The sequence below is a fragment of the Archocentrus centrarchus genome, chromosome 21, assembly GCF_007364275.1.
Source record: "Archocentrus centrarchus isolate MPI-CPG fArcCen1 chromosome 21, fArcCen1, whole genome shotgun sequence".
NCBI lineage: Eukaryota > Metazoa > Chordata > Actinopteri > Cichliformes > Cichlidae > Archocentrus > Archocentrus centrarchus.
Window position 1 is genome coordinate 22,017,344 of NC_044366.1, and position 26,904 is coordinate 22,044,247.

Below are 26,904 nucleotides of genomic sequence, written 5' to 3' on the forward strand. Positions count from 1 at the left end.
AGAAACATTGTGCGTTTCTCTCTTTTACAGTACTACTTCTCAGTTTTTGTCCCATCTGTCTTTTTGCTCATTGTTCTCACAAATCTGTGATGCTAAAATTTTCCTATTTTAATTTTCCTGTTCTGTAGATGTATATGCTCTCTGGAGGCTTGTGAGTGCACACAGGCATAAGGGGACTTCAGCTCTGCAACAGGAAGTTGATGGCAGGACAGGAAGCACAATTAGCTATACAGAAGTGATAATGCAGACAAGCTATAATGTTTATCATGGGGAAAAAAAGCTGTAAAAGTCTATTATGACTGGGACATAATTGTCCTTTTGGGACATTTGGTGTTATATCAAGACATACCTCTGTTATCACCAGACCAAAATAAACATGGTAATGTTTGATGTTTTGATTTTCCTGCTTCTGTATGTGATGTATGCATATGTGTTTGTTTTACAGTTAAAATCTGATTATTTGATTTCAGTGCTGGACTATTGTCGGAAGGCAAAGCTCCACAGGCTGAATAAACTCTGGCTTTTGACACGCATTTTGTGTCAGGTCTTTTGTTAAAAACAATATTTTAGTACTGCGGTAAAATTTAAGTCAGTTTTCTTACACTGGAGATCAAGTTTTTGGAATGAAGCAATATCGTTCACAATTTTACAGGCTCATAATGTGAGGGAAACATACAGTGCGTATGAATCACACAGCCAGACAGCAACAACTGCCAGCATTATCTGGTCTCTGACTCTGTTTGCTTTTTTCTTTTCAGCCACTTATGTTAAAACCTTCCCAGTTACAGCCACAGGGGTTATTTGGATATGCATCTTTTCTCTTTTTATCCAGTGACTCACAAATGTCTTCACCCAGATTCTTTTTCATGTTGTTCTGGATTCACCGACATTACAGGGAGGCTTCAAACAGTGTTGGAATGAATCAAGATATTGTTCAGCATCTCCCAACAGGCCTTAGCATTAGCTGGAAAGAATCAGCCCACATTAACAGCGTTTTAAGCACTTCCCGAGGTTTAAACTCTGAATGCATATGGCAGCACTAACAAAAGTAATTTGATTTTAAATAGTTTAACAGTATTTGGATTGCTGTAACAGACTGATGAAATGAAAGCAAGAAAATGCTAACAAATTAAACACAAACAAATGTTGTGCTACTGTATTCTGCATTTGAATTACTTTTAATGTGATTGTAAGTCTACAGCCAGCCTGCTAACATTAGCATCCTAATATATGAAAGCAAATGAATTCAAAGAAGCTAATAAAATCGTAAATTGTCATCAGATAATAGACAGTTTTTGACTATCACGTTTACCCGCATGCAACCAAAGCATGCTCAAATGTGATTGGTCAGTAGAATTCTGACTATAAACAGAAGCCACAAATCTTGTCCTTTGCCAGATTTTACATATTCATATGTTGATACCTGTCTACAGAGGCTGTGACATAACCAAAGAAACTACAGTTCAGCCTAAGGAATGAATGGACAAATTATTATGACATTTAGTTCAGTGGTTGTCCAAACATTTTGAGTTAAGTCAAAATTTTGATATTAAAAACCCTAAAATGTCTAGCTTAGCTCTGCCTGGCAAAATTTTTTTGTTTGTTTTTTATTTTGGCAGAAACAAGCTTCCATACCATGTAGTTAACATGACTCTTTTGTTATTTCTCTGGAACTGAAGTTTCCTTTCAATTTACATCTTGGTTAGAGTCCGACTGTATCGGCTGCTATTAGCTGCCTATACATGTATATCTGTATCGACATTTATAACAGCTGATGACATTTAACTGGTAAAAAAGATATGGGAGAAACACAATGTGAGTATTGATTATGCATAGTTTGTTTACCAGAGGGCACTCTGCAACTTCCCTGTTGGCAACATAAGTTTGTAACGCCACAAAATTCCGAGCAGAGTCAGGCAGAGAGTAAAGGGGTAATCCAGGACTTCTTGTGACAATAAAGCAAGACTGCTTTTAAATTGCATTGTCATATTATCTATTAGGGAAATCTGTTTATGCCTCATGTGTCTGAAAGAACAAAAACTCAGCCGATATTGCGGAATATCAGATTTTTAAATTACAGAATATTGGTATCGGTCTTAAAATTCCTGTATCAGTCAAAGTCTACTCTTGATTCAAAGGTCATCTCCAGTTTGCGTGCTTGCAAAGAATCCTTCACTTAGATGGTTCTCAACTGGCAACGGGAGTATCACAGCACAGATATAGTTCAGATATGCATAAAGGCATATCACAGTATTTTTCCCATCACAGATTCATGCAAACTTGTGTCCAGGTGTTTCAAGTTCACGAGTTTGCACTTTCTCTTTGACGTCTTCATCATTAGTGTGATGAATGGCAGCTTTAGCCTTGACAAATCATAACAGTGAGAGATTAGACACTGTACAAATGTATACACACAGACACGCACCAGGGAGCACACACACACAAGTAGTGAAAGCGCACAAATTTCTATAGATGTGCTCTTTTCTAGGCCAGGTACATTATATATAATCTCTACCCATAAAGGTTGCTATGGTCCAAGTTAAAATATATTGCATTGCAGTTTGTTACATCCTCTGAATTTTAACAAAATGATGCTGCAACAAAAGGTGGGAAGAAGAAAATAATTTTTCTTTTTCTTTTTTACATCTAAAAAGCATGATTCAAAATATTACAGCATTCCTCTAGCTACACTCTTTATGAGAAGTAAAACATATGCAGGTTGTTTGTTTCATTTCATGAATGCACTCTATACGCTGACGCTTAAGGTTTAAGATGATTTGAACACGTGTTGTCTACAACATCATACAGTACATGTTGGTTTGTACTTTAAGAGTTTGGTTTAAAGTGGAATACAAATGTACATTATGCAATGTATGATGGTACCTTGCTAATACAGCGAGTTCTTTGAACATATCTAAAGCACTCAAACTAGTCCTGCCTAGCAAGCCAGTCAGCTAGCTGGTTAGCAGCATCTGAATTTTCAAAATAAGAGCAAGGGGTTTGTCCACTATAAGTAGACACTATAAGTTCAGGCTTTGGAGAAAGAGTACACAAGAAAAATAGGCACTCTCCATCCAGACCTGAGACCATGCAACCCTTGAAAGAGTGTACAATGTATGATCTTTGTCTTAAAGGGTTTTCTTTAGGAAATTTCATAATATTCCGAACAGCCCAGAAACTCAATTAAGCTGCTTTATGTTTCTTTTGTTCTTTAAAAAAAAAAATCAGCATTAGCATTTTCATTTGTTTTCTCTAGTCTACCCCTTTCAACCCCAGAAGCTGATAATTCACATCACACATATCTGTGCCAATTACAGCAGCTCTTTGAGGATCTAACAAAGCAGAAAAGTCCTTACAGAAGGACTGTAGCATCTACAAAGTTCAATAGTGGGTTCAGACACTTTGTTCCTTGGCCAAGGTCAAAGTGGAAAGGTCAGATTAAGAATAAGCAAAGCCCTCAGTGTGTTAAACATCTCACAAGTCAACCTCTTATGACCCTCATGGGAGAATTTAGTTTCTGTTGACTTTTCTGGTCTTGGGAATCTTCATTACTGTGATCACAGCAGCCTTATTTTACACCTCTTTCTCCGTAGTTTTCCCATGTTCTCCTTATACTGTGTCAACACCAGTCCCAGATCAAACACTCATCCTGCAGCAGTCTGTGATCTCTGTTCACCTGACACCTCACGTGAAACAGAGAAACCAGCTCAAAGGGAATTTGCGATTTTATCAAACAAAGTCTTCCTGCGCCATCAGCTTTGATTTGCTGATGTTTAGATGTTTTAATGAAGTTGTATCGATGTGACAAACAAGTGTGTTAAACATTTTTTATTTACAAAATTTCCTAACAAAAAGAAATTAAGTTCTAAGGGATTTCTTCCTTATCACACTCACTCCAGTCAGTCATTCTTTTTTTTACCATTTTTTATTAATGTTTTTTTCCTAATAACACTCTGTTGTCATAAGATGTTTCACTGAAAAATATGCCATGGAAGAAGTGGAATGTCCAGCTGTGTACTGAATCAAATCTGTCTGTGTTTTTAATGCCTTTTTTAGCTGCATGGAATCCATTGAGGTTTGCTTTATGCAACCATCTATACTAGTTTATGGCTTTAAAGATTAATTCATGGGGTAAAGATTTACAAATTGTTTAACCTTGTAGAACTTATTAGTCCAGTCTGTATTATCGCATGAGTCACGTGGACTGCTGATTGTTCTGAAATACCACAAATCAACCCCTGATCCTTGTGGTTTGGGAGGTCTTCCGTCTTGCAGACTGGAGGCCAAAGGCCTAGTTTTAGTCTCAGTCAGAGTCTGACATTATTTCTCTCCACATTTATTTACAGTTTCCCTTCAGTTTGTTTTGTCTGTATTTTCCTTCTGCTTTTGTCTTGTCATCATCCTGTCCTCCTGCCTGAGTTTCTTTGTTGATTCTGGCTGCTTTTGACATTCACAGGAAGTGCTAGGAAGCGGTTTTGTCTGTTGTAAAATGAACGTATACAGTACACGGAAAAACCAAGACCGTGGTGAATCAGGCTGACCACATGTGGTCCACACAAACCAACCAACATCATATCTGATTGAGCTGTATGATGGTGGTTCAGTATGACTGACTGGAGGCCACAACACTCACCGTATAATCAGCAGCGTCTTTGATAACTGATTATACTATTTACTGTTACAGTTCACTGAATTATAAGGTTTGGTGAAGCCTGCATTTTAAAGGATCTGTTTTCTACTTTCTTTATAAAGTACAGGATAAGAAGTGATAAGGAAAAAAGTTTATCAACTGGCAGAAGATTAGATTATTTTTGTACTAGACATAAACAAACACAATGAAAGGAAACGCTCACAAATACCTCAGAAATCTGAATGAAAATAATTACCTTTCTAAGAACTATCCTTCTAAATGATACAATATGATATTTTTAAACCATATCAATTTCTAAGTCTGGTTAGAGGCTCGGCAGATATTAGCAAAATGCACAAATGTCTAGTTGTCTGGTCGGGACAGACATGCATATAAACTACAACCTGACTTGTTGGTGGAGCTGTGCAGCCACAGTGTGCTTTAGTTTGCTTTGGTTAAAGGTTTGGTGTTGCGGAAATGCAACAATAGATTACAAAATGTTCTGGCAAAGAAAATAATAGACTCAGAGAAAAAAAAATGTGCAGTTTGTCAAATATTTTCTTTTATCGGGATGCTACCATGTGCATCATTAGATGATATAAGCATATCAAAGCACTGTTGCTGTTCCCAGTGACAAAATGTAATGAATATATATAATAGCCACATAAACACTGCATACAATTTGTCTTCATAAAGTTTTGGACTATGACACTTTTCATCTGTAGAGGATTTTAAATCAGTCCAAATGTTACTGAAGTGCAGACTTTAAGCTTTATTTCAAGGGGTTTCACAAAAGTATTGCATTGACTGTCTTTGGACCTCATGTTTTTTGGATCTTGTCCTTTTACAGTTCCAGTGAAAAGTTAATAAAGTGCAAGTTCAGCACTTGAAATCATCTCCAGATCTTTTATTCACTGCATTTGTTTTGAAATAATGAGGGAAGAGGTCAGGGAATAGGGAACAAGCAATTTAAGGCCATGAAACTGTTAACTATCCAGTTTCTTTGGAGCCGCGGAAAATGGGGGGGCTCTGTGTAATTCCTTAATTCAGTCCTTTAGTTAAACTCCTTGAATAAAGTTTGCACTTATGCACTTGCATCTTGACTGTTTGCTTTAAAAATCCTCTGAAGTGGTGTGCAGAGGCAAAATAACAACAACAACCAAAAAAAAAAAAATAAGTGCCATTGTTCCTGGTAACATTGACAACAATAATGAACTGTGTACGCATCAATCTGAGGCAAAGGGTGAGAGAAAAACTGAGCGTGAGAAAGCGTGATGTTGACCCAGCTGGATAAATTTCACTAGCTGTACATATTTTGAAGGAGCTGATTCAGAGTGAGGCAATAACTGCAGCCACAAAGAACAGGGAGGCAACGAAAACTACACTTCTCTTTGGGGAAAACAAATATTTTTATGAATATGGCAGCTTAGCATACTCTCCACTAAAACTGTGTTCACTAAAACTTTATCTACATGTGTGTGTCTTATAAATCGTGATTTAGAGTACTGTGTGTAGATACTTCAAGACAGCAACCAAGTGTATTTTACCAAATGGGTTTCTTTGAGCAGAAATGGTTCATTTCCTTCTAATGAAAGATCTCTTAATTGTTTTTCACATTAACATCTTGATGTTCTGTTTGCAGTAATAAATGAATTAATTGGCACACAGAGGCAGAGGACCGGAAGTGGAAATCTTTCTGTTGTTACTCGGTCTGACAGAACTTTTCGTCGTACGTGTGTGGGCTGAGTGGTACACACAAATGCAGAGGCTCAGTTATATCTAAAGAGGGTATCCTTTTTCTTTTTTTTTTTTTTTGTGGAACCAGTGTTTACAGCTACGCACGTGATTGCAATTGTGAAGCTGAGCAGACCGCTGAAGGTAGTTCACAGAACATAAAAGATGATCATGACTGCAGAGTCATACTGTAAACGAGAAGCTACAGATCACCAATCAAAGCAAACCGGATCCTAGGGAATTGCCCTGGCTTCTGGGAGTTGTTTTATGTCATATGCACTGTTGTGTGACAGTACTCAAAACACTGGCATGGGAAGAAGTGTTCCTCTATACTTTGAAAACCTTTCAAGAACAGAAAAAAAGGAATCAAATTAATGTTTTCCTTAATGAGAGGCATTTGCTCTTTGACTGTATCGGACTGCAAGGCCGTTTCTGTTTTGTTCTAGTTTAGCATGCACGAGTGTGAGATTTATGATTGTCGTGTGCAGGACCCTACCCCTACCCAGGGGTTAAAGTGGCATTTGTCAGGTGGGGAAACCCTAAGATCAGTTGTAGTGATGCATAAAGAATCACTTAGAAATAAGTCATGTAATAATTAATTTTGTGAGCTCCAGTAGATTTTTTTTTTGTGTGTGCAGACTCTTATTCACTGCTCTTTGTGGAACTGAATTAAACAAGTTAAATGAACATGAACAGCACAGCCTGCTCTGCACCTGTCCATCATAATGCATTACTGTAAACTTCACCACAATACTGCAAACTAACCAGTTTAGCCTGCATTAACTGTACCAAACTGCCTAGTAATTTCATGAACTTTCATGCAAAATTAGTATTTTTAAATATGTTTTGCAAGATGTTTTACGAAAACATAAATACAGAAACTGTGCATTAGCTCACCGACACATTCTATGACGCACTGCACACAAAAGGTTTGTGTTTGGTGATAAAATAAAATAAAATAAAATAAAAAGCTCCATCTGTGCTGGCTCTGCTTCTGTACTGCTAGCTAGATACTGAAGTAGCCTACCACCATGAATGCACCTTTATTTACATCTGCACCTTGAATGCATCACAAGGATGAGAAGAAAAACGGATGCATTGAGACCATGGGATTACTTTTTTTATTATTATTATTACTCTACAATCTCCACTGGAAGCAACACCAGGCTGCAGCACATGAAAAATTAACTCCTTTGACAGTAATATGCATTAATGTGCCTATCACATTTAACTGCTTATTAGTTTAAGGTGCCAGTGTCATGCCAAAAAGTGATTTTCGGTAATTGCCAAAGAATGATTGTCAGTATTTAAACAGTTGTAAATTACTTTTTGGCCTATAATTTGTCAAACATATCTTAAACATATCTCTCATGAATGATATCAAGTTTTTCTGAACCAGAAAAAAAACATTCCTGTCACAAGGTAGAAGCTGCTATTAGTTTTTGGCAAAGTGACTTTTATAGATCCTTTATATATCCAGGCAAAAAAGTCTCAGTGAAATTAAAAATGTCTTTTTTAAGAGGAGATCTGGCAAGAGGGCAGCAGCAATTGCAACAACATAACAGTTCTATAAAGCTATTTTAAGTGGCCAAAACAGACTGGATTGATTATAATATAGAAGAAAAGTAGGTACAATCCGGTTGGCTACAGACTATTTACCAACACAGGCAAAGATATTAGATCATGGAAAGCTGTTCCAGATCATTCCAACCCTCTGTAATCCCTGCCTACACCGTGTTCCAAGGTGGTCTGGATTTATTGGTTGCTTTTCTGGCATGGTGTGATGTATTATTTGATGTTTCAAAAGGCATAAAAATCACACTTTGAATCGTTTCCTTTTGTTTTCATATGTTATTTTTTGTTCTACTACATACTGTAGACTGATTCTCAAAACAGATTCCATGACCAGCATCAGCAGTAGTAATAGCAGTAGTAGCTTTTAAATTATTGTTAAAATCTACTACAAATTCATGTTTTGGGGTATTCTTTGCTTTCAAACCACAAATTAACTACACCACAGTTATTTTGGAAGCAGATGTAGACTTGTCTTTCGAAGTGGTGCCAGGATGGTTGTGTGGTCCCAAACACAGTTTTACTATCAGGACACGGGTTTAGTGAAAATCTGTTGCATTTGGTTGTGTTCTATTTAGAGTTTATCATTTAATTCTTAGGCACCAACCAAAATATGTGTTTTGTCTCTTGGTTTGTGTGTAGTTATAATAATGACTATAAACCCAGAATGGGCCAGAACTAAAATGGAAAATAATTCTTGGTCTTAGTAAAAGAGAACTGAAAGGTCAAAGGATCTAATGACAGGAAATAGGCTTCACATTTTTGAACACCAATATTCTCACAAGCATGTCTCTGTTTTCCATGATATGATGAATTATTGTTCCACTATTTGGACTTTGATTGAATGGATGCAAATGCACGTACCTGCACATTATGAGGAACTCTGTTTCCAAGGTGTGCCAAAGCTATGGAAAAGGTGATGTGACAAGCAGTGCGTTATTGTGACTGTGGGTGGAGAAAACAGGATACTGTAGCACAATCCTATTGTCCTCTGCTGATACAGCCATCAGCTATTTTGAGCCTGTAAACTAAGGTCGAATTGATAGTGCATTGCTCCACAATGTGTAATTGCCTATATGGGACCCATTCTTTTGTGAGTCTATCTGGAGATGACGCAATCTATTGTCTATGTTTTGGACTTCCACCTCAATGTGGAGAAAGGTCATTCCATGACTGTTACATCCTTATTCCCATTGAAAAGGGCTTCCTTTTTTTATGTCTCTGCTCCAACAGCCTTAAAAAAAAAAAAAAAGAGGTAATCCCCTGCACAAGATGATTGATGTGGATATGCTGTGTTTCACTTAATCAGTTGAAATGTGGTAAAGAATGTTGTTTGGTGGAGTCTGACACCACATGCAGGCTAAATTAAACCCATCGTGGCATCAAACAGTGGTTTGAAAGGAACTCCTCAGATCCACTGGTTGTTCACAAAGAAATGCAGCCTTGTGCATTCCATAAGGGAGAGGAAGAGGGTCTTTTTGTTGGAGATAGGGGACCATTAAAGGACGATATCTCTCTGGTCAAAGGAGGTCTTTGTGCATGAAGAAGGTCTCAATGTGGCCTTTGTAAATGGGGCTGCTGGGATCAGCTGTCAAACTGAGAAGGGAGAATTATTCTGATTCTTTATCTGCTGCTTTGTTGCCATTGTGGGCATAAATTGCTCATTTAGATTTTTTTTTTTTTTAATGAAAGGGGGTGGGGGGGTGTTGAGGCATTTGCAGGCCTATGCTGGCTATGGTATGGGTGTGTGGGTGGAAGACGTAGGTAGGCATAAGAGTGTGAGACGTCATAAAATACTTTAGGCAGCCTCTCTGTAATATCTCTATGTGCTACTAAAATGCCACAGAGTGGACTTTTTACCCCGTTCTCTAAACTGAGAAAGCCACCCACCTTCTATGTGTGTTTCATTAGTTTTTTTTCTCAGTCACACCAAGTAAAAGTTGAATGGAACATGTTAAACTCTGCAACTGCAGTTTTCAGGTTGCACAGTTCAATGGAAACTGTGCTGGATGGTTTAAGGCATCATAAACAAACTCGCAAATATATTAAAAGAGCAGCTGAATTCGGGGTCCCTTATTTATAGAAATTAAATTAAACTGATTTTTTTGAAGTCCATCTGTTTTGCGGTGTCACGGGTTAAGGTGTGGCTCCGAGCATGCTATGTTGTGTTAATGGTTTTGTCAAGAGTTCAAATGTTTCTGCTTCACAGGCACTGTGTCCAAATTGTGAATGGGGATTTTATTTCAAGCCCAAAATGAAAGTTCTCCAAGACTCTGTTCTGATGTAATTAATGTCTCAACCTATCTCAGTGAGCTTAGGGTCTTGACACCTGTGACCTGTGGGCTGGGAAAGCCAGCGTGTGACTACTTTCTTTTTCTTTCTTCTGGCTATGTTGTGCTTGTGTCATGTCTAGCACAGATGAGCCAGTGATGGTGGGTGGTTTGGTTGGTATGCAGACATCTAAGGACAGATTGTCCCCATCAGTGACTGGACCCAGTGACTCTTTTTTCTTTCTTTTTTTCATAAACAGACGGGTATCCATTATGAATGGATGTCCGCCGTGACTCATTTGAGCCATTTCCAAAACACCCTTTCCACACAACTGTGCAGACAGTAGTGCAACAGTCATCCGTGCTGATGTAACGGAGGTGCTGGCATAATCAGCAGCATGCACAAACACAGACAGTCTCACCTGAAGTGCACAATATGTAATGTGTTTTTTTTGTTTGTTTTCACAGGGTGGGAAGAAGCACAGTGTCCCCTGTGGTGGCAGAGACTGCAGCGGAGGCTGTAAATGTTTCCCAGAGAAGGGTGCCAGGGTAAGTTTCTTTCTTTAACCACTGTTCCAAATAGGTCTGCGAACACCCCTCTCTGTCTTTGTTTCTGTCTTTTCCCTTTTTAAGTTCAGTGTTAACCGGCTCTGCCCATTGCTTTTCGATCTGGAATACCAAATAAGGCCATGATCACACATGGTGGTGTGTTTTAAAATCTCAGGCAGAGGATGAACTGACGAGCTGCAGAATAAGAAAAATATACACATTTTCAAACTATGAATTCTGTGAAGTCCCAGAATTTAAAAGCAACCAGAATGGGGGCCTTTTGAGGTGATCACTTTTGATTAATCACCTCACAGGTTAATCACTCTTTCCAGCACAAATCAATATCAATGTCATACCTGATCATAGCCTACCAGCCCTCTTGTGGGTAATCAAAGTGTCACAACAATGCAAAGTTAGCATGTTAGATTACAAGTCTGTTATGAGTGTTTCACCATATGGAGGCTTGTGCTGCTGAAAGTCATTAGTTTGACATACTTATCACCCTTTCTTGCAGCCTAAGAGATGGATTTCACATCATTAACCTCTAAAAGAAAAGGTCAGAGAGGAAGAAGAAGTGTCTGGCGTGTGGGAGACCGAAAGAGAGAAACAAGAGAGGGTTTTAAATCAGAGAGACAGACTTAGACTAAACATATTGCGATAACGTGCTCAGAGTGTGTGATGGGTTTCTGCATGACTAAATGCTGTGTTTTGCTTCGGACACATGCTGCACAAATCATCAGATGGCTTTCTGATTATTCCACTGGGGGCTTTACATCCTTAAAATATCATAACTTTGACACGGCCAGCTCCTACTTTCCACAGAAAATCACGTATGTAGGAGTCGAACGACACGTGGTGTCATCTGTTCTGCAAATTCTTGGGTTTTTTTTCAATAATAAAACATGGGGATTAAGAGGGGATGTAAAGACTTGCTTTATGGGTTATCTTATCTTGCACAGGAATTGATATAAATACCTTTAAAATCTTAGCTACACACTGAGCTCATCTGCAGTACTGTGGATGAAACAAGGACCTGCTAGTTGAGCGCTGTGACTTTAGGTCATCTTACTAACCAAACCACAATCTTTCCTAATCTCAGTTAAATGTTTTTTGCCTCCTAGAGTTAACCACAGATGGTGTCTGAATGTGAACTCAAATCTGTGTCCTGAGTGTTGTTCATCACAGCTACATAAGTGTGTTCAAGTTCATAAATGTAGCTCTTCACTCACCCTTCCGAAAACGTCAACTCTGAACACCATTCTGCCTGTTAATGCATTGTTAAATACTCAAGAGACATAATGGATTTTTGTGCATTTCAAAGACAAACTTTCCAGATGATTAACTGCCCAGCTTTCATTGTTTCTCTTTTCTTCTAAAGACTCCTCATCAAACCCATAAATGTCCCAGTCTAGCTGTGTGATGTGGTAAATTTGAGGACTGAAATCCAGTCTTGTAAAACCTTCCGCCTACGAGAGAGAACATCTCCTGAGGGAGATGTTCATTCTGAGGTGACAACAGGAATGTCTAGCAACTGGACTTTGGCATGCACCGCGAATTTACCAGACCAGCTTTACTGTCAGTCTGACCTTTGCTGTGGATGCAGGAAACCCAGTAAAAAGTCTTGGAAAGGCAGAGCGGGAACTTCCACATTCCACATCTGACGGATTCAAAAATCTGATGATGGACTCAGCAGACCACTTAGGCTTCCTCCCTTCTTCTCTTTCACTGATTTACTGTGCCAACCAGAAGCAAAGGAAAACACTGACATTATCAAGTGGTGCTGTAAGTGCTAAGACAGTGAATGGTTTTCCTTCCTTGGCATGGTTTGTGCTTTTCCTGTGAAAACAAGAAAAAATATCACAGATCAGACATCCTGGTCTGTTAGGGATGAACTGTACAAACATTCGTCAAACACAAATGGTCCTTAACCCAGAGGAAACCAGATTCTGTTGCTAAGAAGACCGGCATTATTTCCTCATGTTTGTCTATCACTTCTCATCTTTGACTAGCTGTTTGCATATTTAAAGCTTAAATTCTCTTACTTCTAATAATCGTGTAGATATTTTGATTCGGTTAAAATGTTACAATGATTGTTATTTCACCCCGGTTATTGCGCTTGTTTATGAACACACTAGAAACCAAGTTAGGTTTTTAGAGCAAAAGGCAGGGAGGGGTGTTCACCCCTCCCTGCCTTTTGCTCTAAAAACACTTCTTCCAAAAGCTTCCTCCTGAGGTAAGTCATGGAGAAGAAGGCTTCACTGAATGGGTCAAACTCATCCTGTGCAGCTGTCTGCTTTGGCTGAGATTCCACACAGCTGCTGTGATTGGGTGATGGCTGCTAATGGGAAAATGGCATGTCAACATGATGCTTCAGTGGAGCAGAATTATCTTAGTCCAACTTTCCTTTTCACCTCAGTTTTTCTGTATTCTGGTTTTAAGAAAATAAAAAAATGGACCTCGTCAGAGTTTAGTGGAAGAAATGTCAAACTTGCTGTAGTTTTTTTTTTTTTTTTTAAATAATAAATCCACAGACAGTATAAAAGATGGACATAGATATCGTGGTGTCACCCGTTGATTTTTGAGGCCCCATTTTGGCACGTTGAGGTGAACGTCTGCGCCATCAGCATCTTGCAAAAAGAATTTTTTTTTTTTTTAAAGGGACGTAACAGTGTAACTGCATGCTGAGCGTGCGGTTTCATATCGCAGACAATCCTTCTTTTTGAAAAACGGTGTGACCAGGATTTACAAAATAATTTTTTTTTTAATTCAATATGACCCAAAACAAGTGGCTGAGACCATAAACTCAGCAGGGAAGTGTTCACAGAGGTCAAGACAGAAAGCCATTTTCCTCATTGACTTCTATAGGACCAGAGGTCTTTTTCCAACCACAGCTATCGCCACCTGGTGGTCTCCGGGTGGAATGCAAGTTTAAGGCTTATGCAACTTAAAAGTCAGATGTTTCCTTCAGGGGTGGGTGGAGATTTATCATATTCATGGTAACAACTCTGAAAAGTTATGTCAGTGTTTCATCTACACTTTGGTTTATTGATATAAAACAGCCAAAATCTGCTTAATGAAGGTTGATTATAAAAAGGTAAATGTGGTAATCTTTTAAGATTGAAAGCATAAGATGAGAGCAATGCAGAAGAGAAACAATAAAGTAAAAGTGCAGACAGATGAGAGACAGAGCGTGAGAGAGAGATGGAAGAATGAAAGAGATTCTTCATGGAGAATAAATATGTTAATTTTAGGGCTTTTCTGCTTGGGGGTGGGGGGGCAGCAACGGCACGCTTCCAAAAGTCCTCATTGTTTTTTGCGTCATTAGTGGATTTTTTTTTTTTATTTCCAGTCATGAGAATGGTAATAAAAAGGAGAATAAGTACCCTAAATTGTAGTAATGAGAGAAGAAATTAGGAACACAAAGTGTTTGAAGTAATTCACAAGACTTCACTTTATAGCTGAGGAACATGGGCGCAAGTGTAATCACACAGTGTGATCAAATGAAGGTGTAAGCCGTTCTGCAAGCAAGCTGGGGTTATAAAACATCCATTTTATGGCCTCTAAAGACTGGAGAACCAGGATGACATGAGAAACTGAACACAAGGCAGTGTACATATTCAGTTTGGAACTTATTTAACAGATCAATGATCTCTTTTGTGCTGGCAGGTTTTTTGTTTGTTTCTTTGCATTTTTTGGTTTCTAGAACCACCAACTTTAACACAGAAAACAAAACTTCGAGGTGAAAAGATGAGCAGTGTGATCGGCGTGAGCTCGTCATCTCTTCTCAGCTTACACAGTGAACATGGAGAGACGCATGCACTGAAAAAGAAATAAAGAAAAGTCCTGACTGGAAACCATTATAGCAGTACGGGGAAGAGACGCTGTCCTCTCCACCATGAGAAACACTGTCAGTGCTGATGAAGGACAGGAAATGACATTTTCTGAGGAAGCCGAGCACAATGACCGTCCACTGATCTTTTTTTTAATATAGACACGCTCTGTTTTTGTGAGAACAAGTTGGTCTGTGTGTTTGGGTTCATCTATAAATGGCAAAGATTTCCTCCTTCCATGAAAACAAGTGCATACCTGCATTCTTAATCCAGTGCCCGCGCCTGTCATATGCTTCCCTGTGTGCTTAGGGACGGCCACCGAGAGGAATGTTGTAGGCTTGAAAAAGATTGACCCCCCCACCCCTTGAATGTGACTGCATCAAAGGCCGGAACCTTTGACTGATGGTTTCCAGGTTTCAATTTAGTTTGGAGGATCATAAACTTTGTCCACTAAGGATATTTTATGAACCTTCATTCACACTTTCATGTTAAAAGCAAGGCTTTTTTCTTATTCCTTGAAGCTGTTTTGCCTGACAGTAGTCATGTGCTTACAAAGAGTATATTGTAGCCTTAGCAAACCCTCTGTCTCAGCATGCACTTTGTTTTCAGAATCAACTCTTGAACTTACATCATGCTGAATGCTATTTGAGCTCTTAGAGCTGTATTTGTCAGCAGTGGTCCGTAACATTGATCAAACATGGCTGATGGAATCTGCCTAAAAGACAGCAGAATAGGGGAGGGGAGTTAGTGAGCTGAGTCTTCTTACCAATATGTATTAGTAACCTGCTGTAGCTTCTTACATGATTTGTAATGGCAGTTTTAAACTGTAAGCCCATCTCCAAACCTGCAATCAGGAGCCTCATCCATGCCCGTAGTCCCTCTCCCTCTCCCGCTGGCCTTGACCTTGTCAAAGAAGAGCTACTAACTGTGGAGTTATGATGCAGTAGATGGGAGGGGAGGGAAGGAAAAACCTGCTGCTATCACTAAAACTCTTGGACAGAAGGATTTTCTTTTCATAAGAGTGCTGGAAAGAGGAATTCAGCAGGGATCACAGGCTGCCAGTGTCCTGTGTGAAAGTGCTTGACAAACAGACAACAACCAGCTGTTTGCGTGTGTTAATACAGCACAATGTATCGGGCAAAGGAGGTTAGAAAGTATCATTGGTAGCTGTTCTACAGGTCAAGATAAAGAAAGATATTTTGATCACTGTAAAGATGTAAAAAGAAAAAATAACGATGAGGCATAAAATTGATGAAATACAGTACAATGAAAAAGTGTTTGCTGCCTTCCTGATTTCTTAGTTTGTTTGTATATTTTTATTATGTTTCAGATCATCAAAGAAAATTTAATATTAGACGATAACCTGAGTAAAGACAAAATGCAGTTTTCTTAAATGAGGATTTCATTTATTAAGGGAAAAAAAGCTATCAAACCTACATGACCATGTGTGAAAAAGTGATCCCCCCACACACACACGCACCCCACCCTCCACCCACCCAAGCCTGATCAGTGTCAGACCTGTTAAATTAAGAAATCATTTAAATAGAACCTGTTTAGCAAAGTGAATTAGGCTAAAAGAGTTCAAAAATGCAACACATCATCCCACAGTCTAAATAAAGAACTGAGAAGGTCACTGACATCTATCGGTCTGGAAAGGGTTACAAAGCCATTTCTAAGGCTTTGGGACTCCAGTGAACCACAGTGAAAGCCATTATCCACAAATGGAGAAAACTTGGAACAGTGGTGAACCTTCCCAGGAATGGCTGGCTACCAAAATTACTCCAAGAATGCATCAAGGACTCATCCAGGAGGTCACAAAAGAACCCAGAACAACATCTAAAGAACTGCAGGCCTCACTTGGCTCAGTCAAGGTGTTTATTATTCAACAATAAGAAAGAGACTGGGCAAAAATGGCATCCATGGGAGAGTTCCAAGGAGAAAACAACTGCTGATGAAAAAGAACACAAAGGCTCATCTCACATTTGCCCAAAAAACCATCTTGATGGTCCCCGAGACTTTTGAGAAAATATTCTGTGGACCAATGAGACAAAAGTTGAACTTTTTGGAAGGTTTGCGTATTGTTACATCTGGTATAAAACTAGTACAGCACAGTCAAACATGGTGGTGGTCGTGTGATGGTCTGGGTTACTTTCCTGCTACAGGACAACTTGCTGTAAATGATGGAACCATGAATTCTGCTTTCTACCTGAAAACCCTGAAGGAAAATATCTGGCCATCAGTTTGTGCCCTGAGGCTCAAGCTCACTTAGGTTATGCAGCAGGACAATGATCCAAAACACACCAAAATGCCCACCTCTGAATGACTCAAAAAAAAAAAGAGTGGCCGAGTCAAAGTCTGGACTCAAATCTTATTGAGATGCTTCGGCATGACTTGAGTGGGCCGTTTATTCTGGAAAACCCTCCAGTGTGGCTGAATTAAAACAATTCAGCAAAGGCGGGTGAACCAAAATCCCCCCACAGTGATGTGAAAGACTCACTTCCAGCTGCAAATGCTTGATTGTAATTCTTGCTGCCTTGGTTTACACAACCAGTTATTAGGTTTAGGGGGCAATTATTTTTTCACACAGGGCCAGGTGTGTTTGGATATCTTTTTTCCCTTAATAAATAAAATCATCATTCAAAAACTGCATTTTGGATTTTCTCTGGTTCTCTGTCTAATATTCAGATTTGTTTGATGATCTGGAACCTGTAAGTGGGACAAATATGGTCTCTGGAGCTTGAAGCAACCTGGATGACTGAGAACCTACACAGACAAATATGCAGGAAGGGGGCCAAACACTTCTTCACAGTACTGTATTAACCTTAAAAGTCCTCACTGCACACTTGTCACCCCTGTGGAAATCACTTAGAGTGGATATACTTGAGATGTAAGGAAGACAGAGGTGTGTAAAATGTTTTTAATTATTTAATCATTATTTTTCCTTTCAAATAACACAAATCTATTTGTCACAGTCTGAGCTTCAGGCTTTAAACTTTTCTGGATCTCAGTGGGAGCTAAATTTTCCACACAGCATACTGAGCTTTGGGAACCAAAACAGAACCAGCTCTGGTGGAAATGTCCTCTCCGTGACCCCTTTCACATTAGGGTCCTTTCATAAACTGGCAGTACAACAGTTTTTAAAAAAAAGCAGCTTTGAATGTTTGCATGTGTGTGTATTTGTTAACTCAGTTCACTACAGAAAGTGAACTCTGATTTAAAGGACAACACACAGGAAGACACATGCAGTCCATAATTCACCGTAATGAAGATCACAAGACCAAATCATATTTCGCTAAATACGTCTCTGTCTGCGTCTACTAAAACAAAAAAAAAATCTCTTTCTCATTTTTTCCATTACTGTCAAAGCCGAGTTTGACCCGCTGTCCTGCACCCAGCTGTGCTCCAGTTTTAGTAACCTTAAAACGTGTCTCACATTTTCAGAAGATGGCTGCTTTCAGGAATGGGATTTGTGCTGCTGAACAATGATTATTTGGTCCAAGCTTAATGACAGAGTCCTTCTAGAATCAAGTCTCGGCAGTTGGCAGCCACCCTGAGAATGAGCAGGAATTTTATTTTGAAGCCACCATCTAAAAAATATCTAATTTCATCATCTTTGGGATATAAAACTCACATGATTGAAACCAACCAGAGCCGATTTAAAATATATATATTGAAAAAGTCCTGAAATAAGGTTGGAAACTGGCTCAAAGCTCTGTTGTGCTGTGCAACAACAACTGTAACAGTATTTACATTTAAGTTTTCGTTGAGCTGTATATTTGAACTTGCTCTTTTGCACCGCCTAGTGGTGGACTATAGAAAGTACAATTGTTTGTAGCTTGTGTTTCCACCCGAGCCCACTGTACCGATGCACATGCTATGCGGGCTGCGGCGGCTGGTTAGCTCCACACAGAGAGAAAGAAACGCGGAAAGTTTATAAGTAAAGAAAGAAGGGAGAAAGAAGGTGGAGAAGAAAAAACTAAGATCGTTAAGGATTGTTTAGCCCCTCCTGGATGTCAGTTCACGAGGTTTGTGTACTTATATGTTTTATTATCTGTGATTAATATCTTCGTTGACTGACACAAAGTACAAGAATGAGTTTTGATATGGTATTTTTTTGTTGTTTTCTTCTGTCGTGAGCAGTTCTCACGGGTTGTGAAGACAAGAATAAACCCTGTTTTATGATTCTACGTCGTGCGCTCGTTAATCCGTGAGGGTGCTACAGTGAGAACTCTTCTGCTCCGCGCGGGTAGATGAAAGGACGGTGCCGACAACAAGTAGCAGAGGCGCCACGGTCAGTCACGGCTATGCACAACAAGGACACAGCCATCGCAGGAAGGTTCAGGTGCCCCCAAAATAAATGTCGCCCCAGTTAAAGGACTTACTTGAGTTACTTACAAAAAATGGACTGTTAAAGGAATTAAAACCAGCTTCTCAGTATTGAGGAGCAAAGCAAAGGACTTGAATATTTTCTCATTGTTACATTTCTACCGCTTGAGTGACTGAAATTTATACAGTATTAATTTGATGTTGTGATAAGTAATCTGTGCAATGTGCATTCACTGTGTTTAAGTAAGTGCCAGAAGATACAATATTAATGGCTTGGTAAAGACGTGATTTAAAGAGTTGCAATAATTACTGTGTTTTAAGATCACAACAGTCAGTTCAAATAAGACCAATATTCATTTACTCCTCCTTACCAAATCAAATTCAGGCTGCTGCAGTCAATCCTGCACTTAAGGTTAATTTAAGAGTAAATAATAAAATAAACTCCAACAATGGCAGAGTTCGAGGCTAATCCAGAAGTTAATGAAGATGGTGACGTGGAACAACTTCCTGCAGATGAAGAATTACAAGCAGCAAAAGGCACAGCTGATGATGTCTCTACTACCTCACAAAGGGCACAAAGGAGCCAAAGAGTCCGTACGCTGACGGAAAAGGGCCAAGAACTGCACGATGAGCACAAAAGGAAGGCTGCATATCGTTTCAGTGTGCGCTATGAGAAGTGGAAAGCTGTTGTTAAGGATGCCAAAGGAGCCATAGATGGTCAGTGCTCAAAGGGTCTGCTACAGGAACATGTCTCCAAGGTTTCAAGTGCTTCTAAAGATGTGAATGCTGCCTATGTAGAGTTGAGACACATTGAATCTCCAGATAATGATACAAGACGGAGAATGGACGCGTGTGAAGCCATAACAAAGACAATTATCGGAGCACTAGCAAGGTGCCCAAGTAGAGCTGAAGTTCAAGGAGATGAATGCTTGAGGGAGACTGAGTCTATATCTAAGTTAGTAGCCTCAGACAGGATAAGTGTAAGGTCAGACAACACTAAGCTCTCCTCTCGTTCAAGAGTTTCCACTAGACACTCCAGCAGGCTCTCGGATAAAAGACAAGATGCAGCTGCTGAAGTTGCAGCAAATGAAGCTGCGCTGCAAGTTCTGCTTGAACAAGAAACTCATATGAAGGAAATTGAAAGACAAGAAACAGAAATAGCACAAAGACAGAGAGCTCTAGAAGCTAAGCGCAGAGAAGTGGAGCGACTTGAGACAGTAAAAAGGCTAAATGCAGCAAGGGCTCGACAACAGGTGTATGAACAAGGTGAATGCTCAGATGAAGAAATATACAGCCTACTTCATCACAGCTCTGACAAGAAACATGAAGTCAAGTCTGGAAACAATGACTCACATTTCAACCGGTGTCCTTCCCCACAAAATGTGACACTCCAACAAGAAGTGAATACAACAGACCTGGTCAAGGCATTTGCAGAGTCTCTCAGTGTAAGTCGTCTTCCAGCACCAGAGCCAACAATATTCAGCGGTGATCCTATTAGATATAATGATTGGAAGATTTCCTTTCAGACTCTAATCGGCAGAAAAAATATACCAGTTGAAGAGAAGACTTATTACCTGAGAAAGTATGTAAGTGGACCTGCAAGGAAGGCAATAGAAGGATACTTTCCGCTTGGCACAGAGTCAGCATATTATGCAGCATGGACAGTTCTCGAAGAGAGGTATGGCAATCCCTTCCTTGTAGCCAAGGCCTATAGAGATAAACTTGATGCATGGCCCAAGATAAGCTCTAAGAGCAGTATGGAACTTCAAGCGTTTGCTGACTTCCTCTGCTGCTGCAAGACTGCCATGTCACAAATGAAGGGCCTTGAAGTGCTCAATGACTGCAATGAAAACCAAAGGATGCTTGCAAAACTCCCAGATTGGCTCATTTCACGGTGGAACAGAAAGGTTATGGAAGTGCAAGAGGAGAGCCACACCTTTCCAACCTTCAGCCAATTTGTGGATTTCATCTCACGAGAAGCCAAAATTGCCTGTAATCCCATAACATCTCTTTTCACTCTGAAATCAAGTGAAATTGAAGGAGCAAAAACACCAAAGAACAGAAGCCATGGAGCGAAGGTACTGGCAACTAACTCAAATGAAAGATCTGTCAGTACTAGTTGTATGTACTGTGAGAAGTCAGGTCACAGCCTGCTTAAGTGTAGGAAGTTCATGAGTGAAAGCATTGATGAGAGGTTAAACTTTGCTCGAGACAAGCAGTTATGTTTTGGCTGCCTGAAGTCTGGTCACCATTCTAAGGATTGTGAGAGCAGAGCAACATGTGATACATGTGATAAAAAACATCCAACATGTCTTCATGACAATCGTACCAGAAAAGAAAGAACAATGAGAAATCAAACCAACAGTGACAGCACAAGACAAAGAAACCCAGACGCTTCACAAGACAACAGTTTCACACCAACAACAAGTGAAGCAACATCTAACAGAGTCGCACAGAATGTTGATGACACTCACACCTCCTCCATTGTTCCAGTATGGGTGTCAGCTGAAGGTGAGCCAGAGCGCGAAGTTCTCGTGTACGCGCTTCTTGATACGCAGAGCGACACGACCTTTATTCTTGAAGAAACGGCACGAGCTCTGCATATAAAAGGCGAATCAGCTCAGCTAAGGCTTACCACCATGTCTTCAAGAAACACAGTTGTGTCCTGTTTCAAGCTCTCAGGTCTACAAGTAAGAGGGTTTTACTCAAATAAGACAATTTCCCTACCTGTAACGTATGCAAGAGACTTCATACCTGCAAATCGAGATCACATTCCAACCCCTCAAACAGCCAAGGCATGGCCTCATCTTGAATGCATTGCAGATGAGCTTGCTCCAATACAAAGCTGTGATATTGGCCTGCTGATTGGCTACAACTGCCCCCAAGCACTTGTTCCTCGTGAAGTTGTGTCAGGAAATGAAACCCAGCCATTCGCACAAAGGACTGATCTGGGGTGGAGTATTGTGGGTTATGGCAATCCATGTCTCGATTATGGAGATGGCTTTGGAGTGAGTCATCAAGTCGTTGTGAAGCAAGTGGTGCCTGATGTTCAACCCTATTCAAACATCACCAACAAGGTCCACTATGTTTACAGAACTCAGATAAGGGAAACGGTCTCTTCTACAGAGGTCCTAAAAATGTTGGAATCTGACTTTGTTGAGAAGGCTTCAGAAAATGTAAAGGTCTCTCAAGAAGATCTCAGATTTCTAACAAAGATAAAGAAGGGCATTAGGCACAAGGAGGATGGTCATTTTGAGATGCCACTCCCATTCAAGAGCGAAAGGCCTAACCTGCCAGATAACAAGGCATGTGCTATTCATCGTCTCAAATGTTTAGAAAGGAGGCTGAAGAGGAACAAGCAGTACTACATGGATTACAAGAATTTCATGGATGAGATAATAGCCCATGGGGATGCTGAAAAGGTTCCAGACCAAGACACTGACAAAAGACCAGTTTGGTACATCCCACACCATGGGGTGTATCATCCACAAAAACCTGGAATGATTCGCGTCGTCTTTGATGCCTCTGCTAAGTTCCAAGGCACTTCACTAAATGACCATCTTCTGACTGGTCCAGAACTAACAAACACCCTGCTCGGAGTCTTGTGTCGCTTCCGTAAAGGCCCAGTGGCCTTCATGTGTGATATTGAACGCATGTTCCACCAGTTTCACGTGCGTGCTTGCGACCAAGATTACCTACGGTTCTTGTGGTGGGAGAACGGCGACCTTGAAACTCCATTCACAGTCTACCGAATGAAGGTACACCTATTCGGTGCAGCATCGTCTCCAGGTTGCGCCAACTATGGTCTCAAGCACCTTGCAGCTGAAGGAGAAGGAAGTTTTAATGAAGAAACCATCAAGTTCATCAAAACCAACTTCTATGTTGATGATGGACTAGCAAGTGTCGACACTGAAGATCAAGCAATACAGCTTGTCAACGAAGCACGCAAATTGTGCAGCACGGGCAACCTTCGGCTGCACAAGTTTGTCTCAAACAGCACCCGAGTTTTAGCTTCGCTTCCAAAGGAAGAATGTGCTGCGGTTGCCAAGGACCTTGATATAGCATTTGAGGCAGTGCATATGGAAAGAGCACTTGGCGTACAATGGTGCGTGGAATCAGATCAATTCCAGTTCCGAGTGGTTGTCAAGGAAAATCCACTCACCCGAAGAGGAGTATTATCTATAGTTGCCTCTGTGTTCGATCCATTTGGGTTCGTGTCACCTTTCATTTTGCTAGGAAAACAAATTTTGCAACAAATGTGCCGAGACAAGCTCAGTTGGGATGAAGCCTTACCTGATAGCCTTCGTCCCCAGTGGGAGTCCTGGCTGCGTGAACTGGGAAACCTTGCAGAGGTAAAGATTCGCAGATGCTACATCCCTCCGAACTTCAAGCCACAACACTATGAGCTTCATCATTTTTCTGATGCGAGTGCATCTGGATATGGCATGTGCACTTACCTGAGGGCAGTAAGCCCATCCGGCGAAGTTCACTGCTCCTTGGTGATGGGAAGATCGAGAGTTCCACCATCCAAAGTCACAACTATTCCACGGCTTGAGTTGTCGGCTGCCGTTGTTGCCGTTCGCATCAGTGACATGCTGAAAAGGGAATTGGAAGTGGAAATCTCAGAAGAAAGGTACTGGACTGACTCCAAGGTGGTACTCGGATACATCAGTAATGAAGCCAGAAGGTTTCATGTATTTGTTGCAAACCGTGTGGAACGCATCAAACAAAGTACAGAGTCAACACAATGGTGGTATGTAACCTCCGAAGATAATCCAGCAGATCACGCCTCAAGAGGCCTTACAGCAAAACAACTTGTAGCCTCAAACTGGTTCAAAGGTCCAGATCTTCTCTGGCAGAAGGTCATAACCAGTGGTGAAATCAAGGTGGGAGAGTTATCGAACAGTGACCCAGAGGTCAAGAAGGTTCAAGTCCACAAGATACAAGCAGAAGAACAAAGGTCACTGTTGGATCGGCTACACAAGTTTTCAGACTGGTTGAGAATGATTAAGGCTGTTGCCAGACTCAAGCGCTATGTCAAGGAAGTGAAGGATCACAAGAGGTCATGTGACATTGTCACCCTGCAAGAGAGAAAGGAAGCAGAGGTAACAATAATAAGGATGGTTCAAGAAGCGGCGTTCGCTCAGGAAATAAAAACCTTACAACATCATGAAGTGATGCAGACCAATGACAGGGTCAACAAGCTACACAAGTTATGTCCATTTCTTGACGACCATGGCATTCTTCGGGTAGGCGGACGCTTGATGCATGCTGCCTTGCATCCTGATGTCAAGCATCCTGTGATCCTGCCAAGAAACAGTCACGTGACTGCGTTACTCGTCAAACATTATCACGTGAAGACTTACCATCAAGGACGAGGAATCACTATGAATGAGCTTCAAGCTAACGGATTTTGGATACTTGGATGCAGTAAGATTGTTTCATCCTGTATCTATAAATGTGTAAAATGCAGGAGGTTCAGAAGACCCACAGAGCAGCAGAAGATGGCAGACCTCCCGGAGGACCGGATGGAAACTGCACCACCATTCACCTACTGTGGGATGGACTGCTTCGGTCCCTTTTTTGTCAAGGAAGGCCGCAAGGAGTTAAAGCGCTATGGATTGCTAATCACCTGCATGTGCTCCAGAGCAGTACATCTCGAGATGCTTGATGATCTGTCTACAGATTCCCTCATCAACTCTTTACGTGCATTCATAGCCATCAGAGGTACAGTTCGACAAATAAGGTGTGATCAAGGCACGAACTTTGTAGGCACCAGAAATGAGTTTGTTGAAGCATTTAAAGAAATGGATCAAGCAAAACTGGGAAAACTGGACTGCGAGTTTCTCATGAACATCCCAGCGTCAAGCCACATGGGTGGCGTCTGGGAGAGACAAATCCGCACCATAAGGAGTGTACTCACATCAATCCTGGAACAATCAGGCAAACAACTCGACAGCTCCTCTCTAAGGACGTTCCTGTATGAAGTCATGGCAGTTATCAATAGCAGACCATTGACTACTAACCAACTGTGTGATCCATCAAACCCAGAACCTTTAACACCAAACCACATACTAACCATGAAGTCCACGATCATCTCCCCACCTCCAGGAAGGTTCGTGAAGGAAGATCTTTATCTCCGTAAGAGGTGGCGTCGTGTTCAACTCCTCACCAACACTTTCTGGACAAGGTGGAAAAGAGAGTATTTGTTGAATCTCCAGAGTAGACAGAAGTGGACCAAAGAGCGTAGAAATGCTAAGGTCGATGATGTTGTCCTCCTGAAGGATGAGATAACTCCACGCAACCAGTGGAAGTTGGCAAGGATCATTGAAGTTTACCCTGGTAAGGACGGAAGAGTGAGGAAGGTGAAATTGTTGATAAGTGATCCAACTCTGGACAAAGAAGGAAAGCGTACCTCCAAACCTGTTCATCTGGAGAGACCAATTCAGAAGACAGTCGTTCTGATAGAAGCAGAAGAAGATTCTCAGCCTCACTCTGCCTAAAATATAGTTCATAATCCTTAATTCATAAGCAGTTCATTATTTCATTGTTAATAGTTTGTTCCTTTAAAATCACAAGTGATTGGTGGGAGTGTAACAGTATTTACATTTAAGTTTTCGTTGAGCTGTATATTTGAACTTGCTCTTTTGCACCGCCTAGTGGTGGACTATAGAAAGTACAATTGTTTGTAGCTTGTGTTTCCACCCGAGCCCACTGTACCGATGCACATGCTATGCGGGCTGCGGCGGCTGGTTAGCTCCACACAGAGAGAAAGAAACGCGGAAAGTTTATAAGTAAAGAAAGAAGGGAGAAAGAAGGTGGAGAAGAAAAAACTAAGATCGTTAAGGATTGTTTAGCCCCTCCTGGATGTCAGTTCACGAGGTTTGTGTACTTATATGTTTTATTATCTGTGATTAATATCTTCGTTGACTGACACAAAGTACAAGAATGAGTTTTGATATGGTATTTTTTTGTTGTTTTCTTCTGTCGTGAGCAGTTCTCACGGGTTGTGAAGACAAGAATAAACCCTGTTTTATGATTCTACGTCGTGCGCTCGTTAATCCGTGAGGGTGCTACAACAACAATGATGCCAAAAACATGTTGCCTACCCCCGGCTTTTGTGGCACAACATTCCCAAACAGCCCTCATTCTCAAAGCCTTTTTCTCTCATATCCATCCACCCACTTTCTTAACCACTTGTCCAATTCTAATAAAAATAAGTGTCTGTGCCTCCAGTGGTATAGTGGTTAATACATTTGCTTGTTAATCCAGCCAGAGACAAAAATCCCCTTTGGGGTTGTGTCAGGCAGGTCATCTGGTGTAAAACATGCAGAGCTACCTGCTGTGGGAACCCCTTGAGGCAAGGGGAGCAGCTGAATGGAGCTGTATGTTGAGAAAGAGTCTAATCGCATCAGAACTGTTTAGCTTATAGTAGTAAGGCTAAGTCTGTACCGCAATGCAAGAAGAAATCTCTCTTTATTTTCTTGTGTTCTAACAAGGATGTTGATTTTTGACTTTGCCTTGCAGCTTTAGCAGCTTTTATTCTGGAGCACAATATCATGCACATAGTAACTTCTTTCACATAAGTGACCTTTTACAATGGTCCAGCTGAACATATTAAAGGACTGATAAATCTGCTAGTGACAGTCATTCAGTAAGCAGACCAAGAAAGACAAAGAATTCCAAGCAGTAAATTTTCTGTCATCATTGTAAACTGCATCTATGCTGCATGAGAAGAGAAAGCGTGCAAGGCTTGGACAGATGTATAAAAACTCTGCTTCTTATACATCTTGAAATCATACACTGGCCAGGTTTCCTCATCACAGTAGGAAAAAAGTGCAGATTCAGTAGTCTACTTTTTATGCATGTGTTTATTTAGGCTGCAGACACTGACTGTGTGAGAGCCAAATGGGAGCATAATCATTGTCTAATGCAAGAGCATGGGTGGAGGATAAACTAATAAAAGTGTGCAGATCATAATCTTATGAGATTC

General features: G+C 40.5%; 2 protein-coding genes across 3 annotated transcripts in view; both read left to right on the forward strand.

The window, feature by feature from the left end:
- Positions 1-26,904, forward strand: part of col4a2 (collagen, type IV, alpha 2) — a 72,601-nt gene that overhangs the window by 11,047 nt on the left and 34,650 nt on the right. For both annotated transcript variants that reach the window (XM_030758253.1, XM_030758252.1), the window contains exon 4: positions 10,675-10,755. In XM_030758253.1, coding sequence (XP_030614113.1) covers positions 10,675-10,755 — 81 coding nt within the window. The remainder of the gene's footprint in view (positions 1-10,674; positions 10,756-26,904) is intronic.
- LOC115800755 (uncharacterized) lies at positions 24,325-25,987 on the forward strand. The gene is made up of 2 exons (XM_030758255.1): positions 24,325-25,793; positions 25,909-25,987. The coding sequence occupies exon 1, from the start codon at positions 24,416-24,418 to the stop codon at positions 25,412-25,414; it is 999 nt and encodes a 332-aa protein (XP_030614115.1). The 5' UTR covers positions 24,325-24,415; the 3' UTR covers positions 25,415-25,793; positions 25,909-25,987.

Bases quoted from the DNA above. Each gene is read 5' to 3' on its own strand.
- LOC115800755 (XM_030758255.1), top strand. From the start codon at position 24,416: ATGGCAGACCTCCCGGAGGACCGGATGGAAACTGCACCACCATTCACC.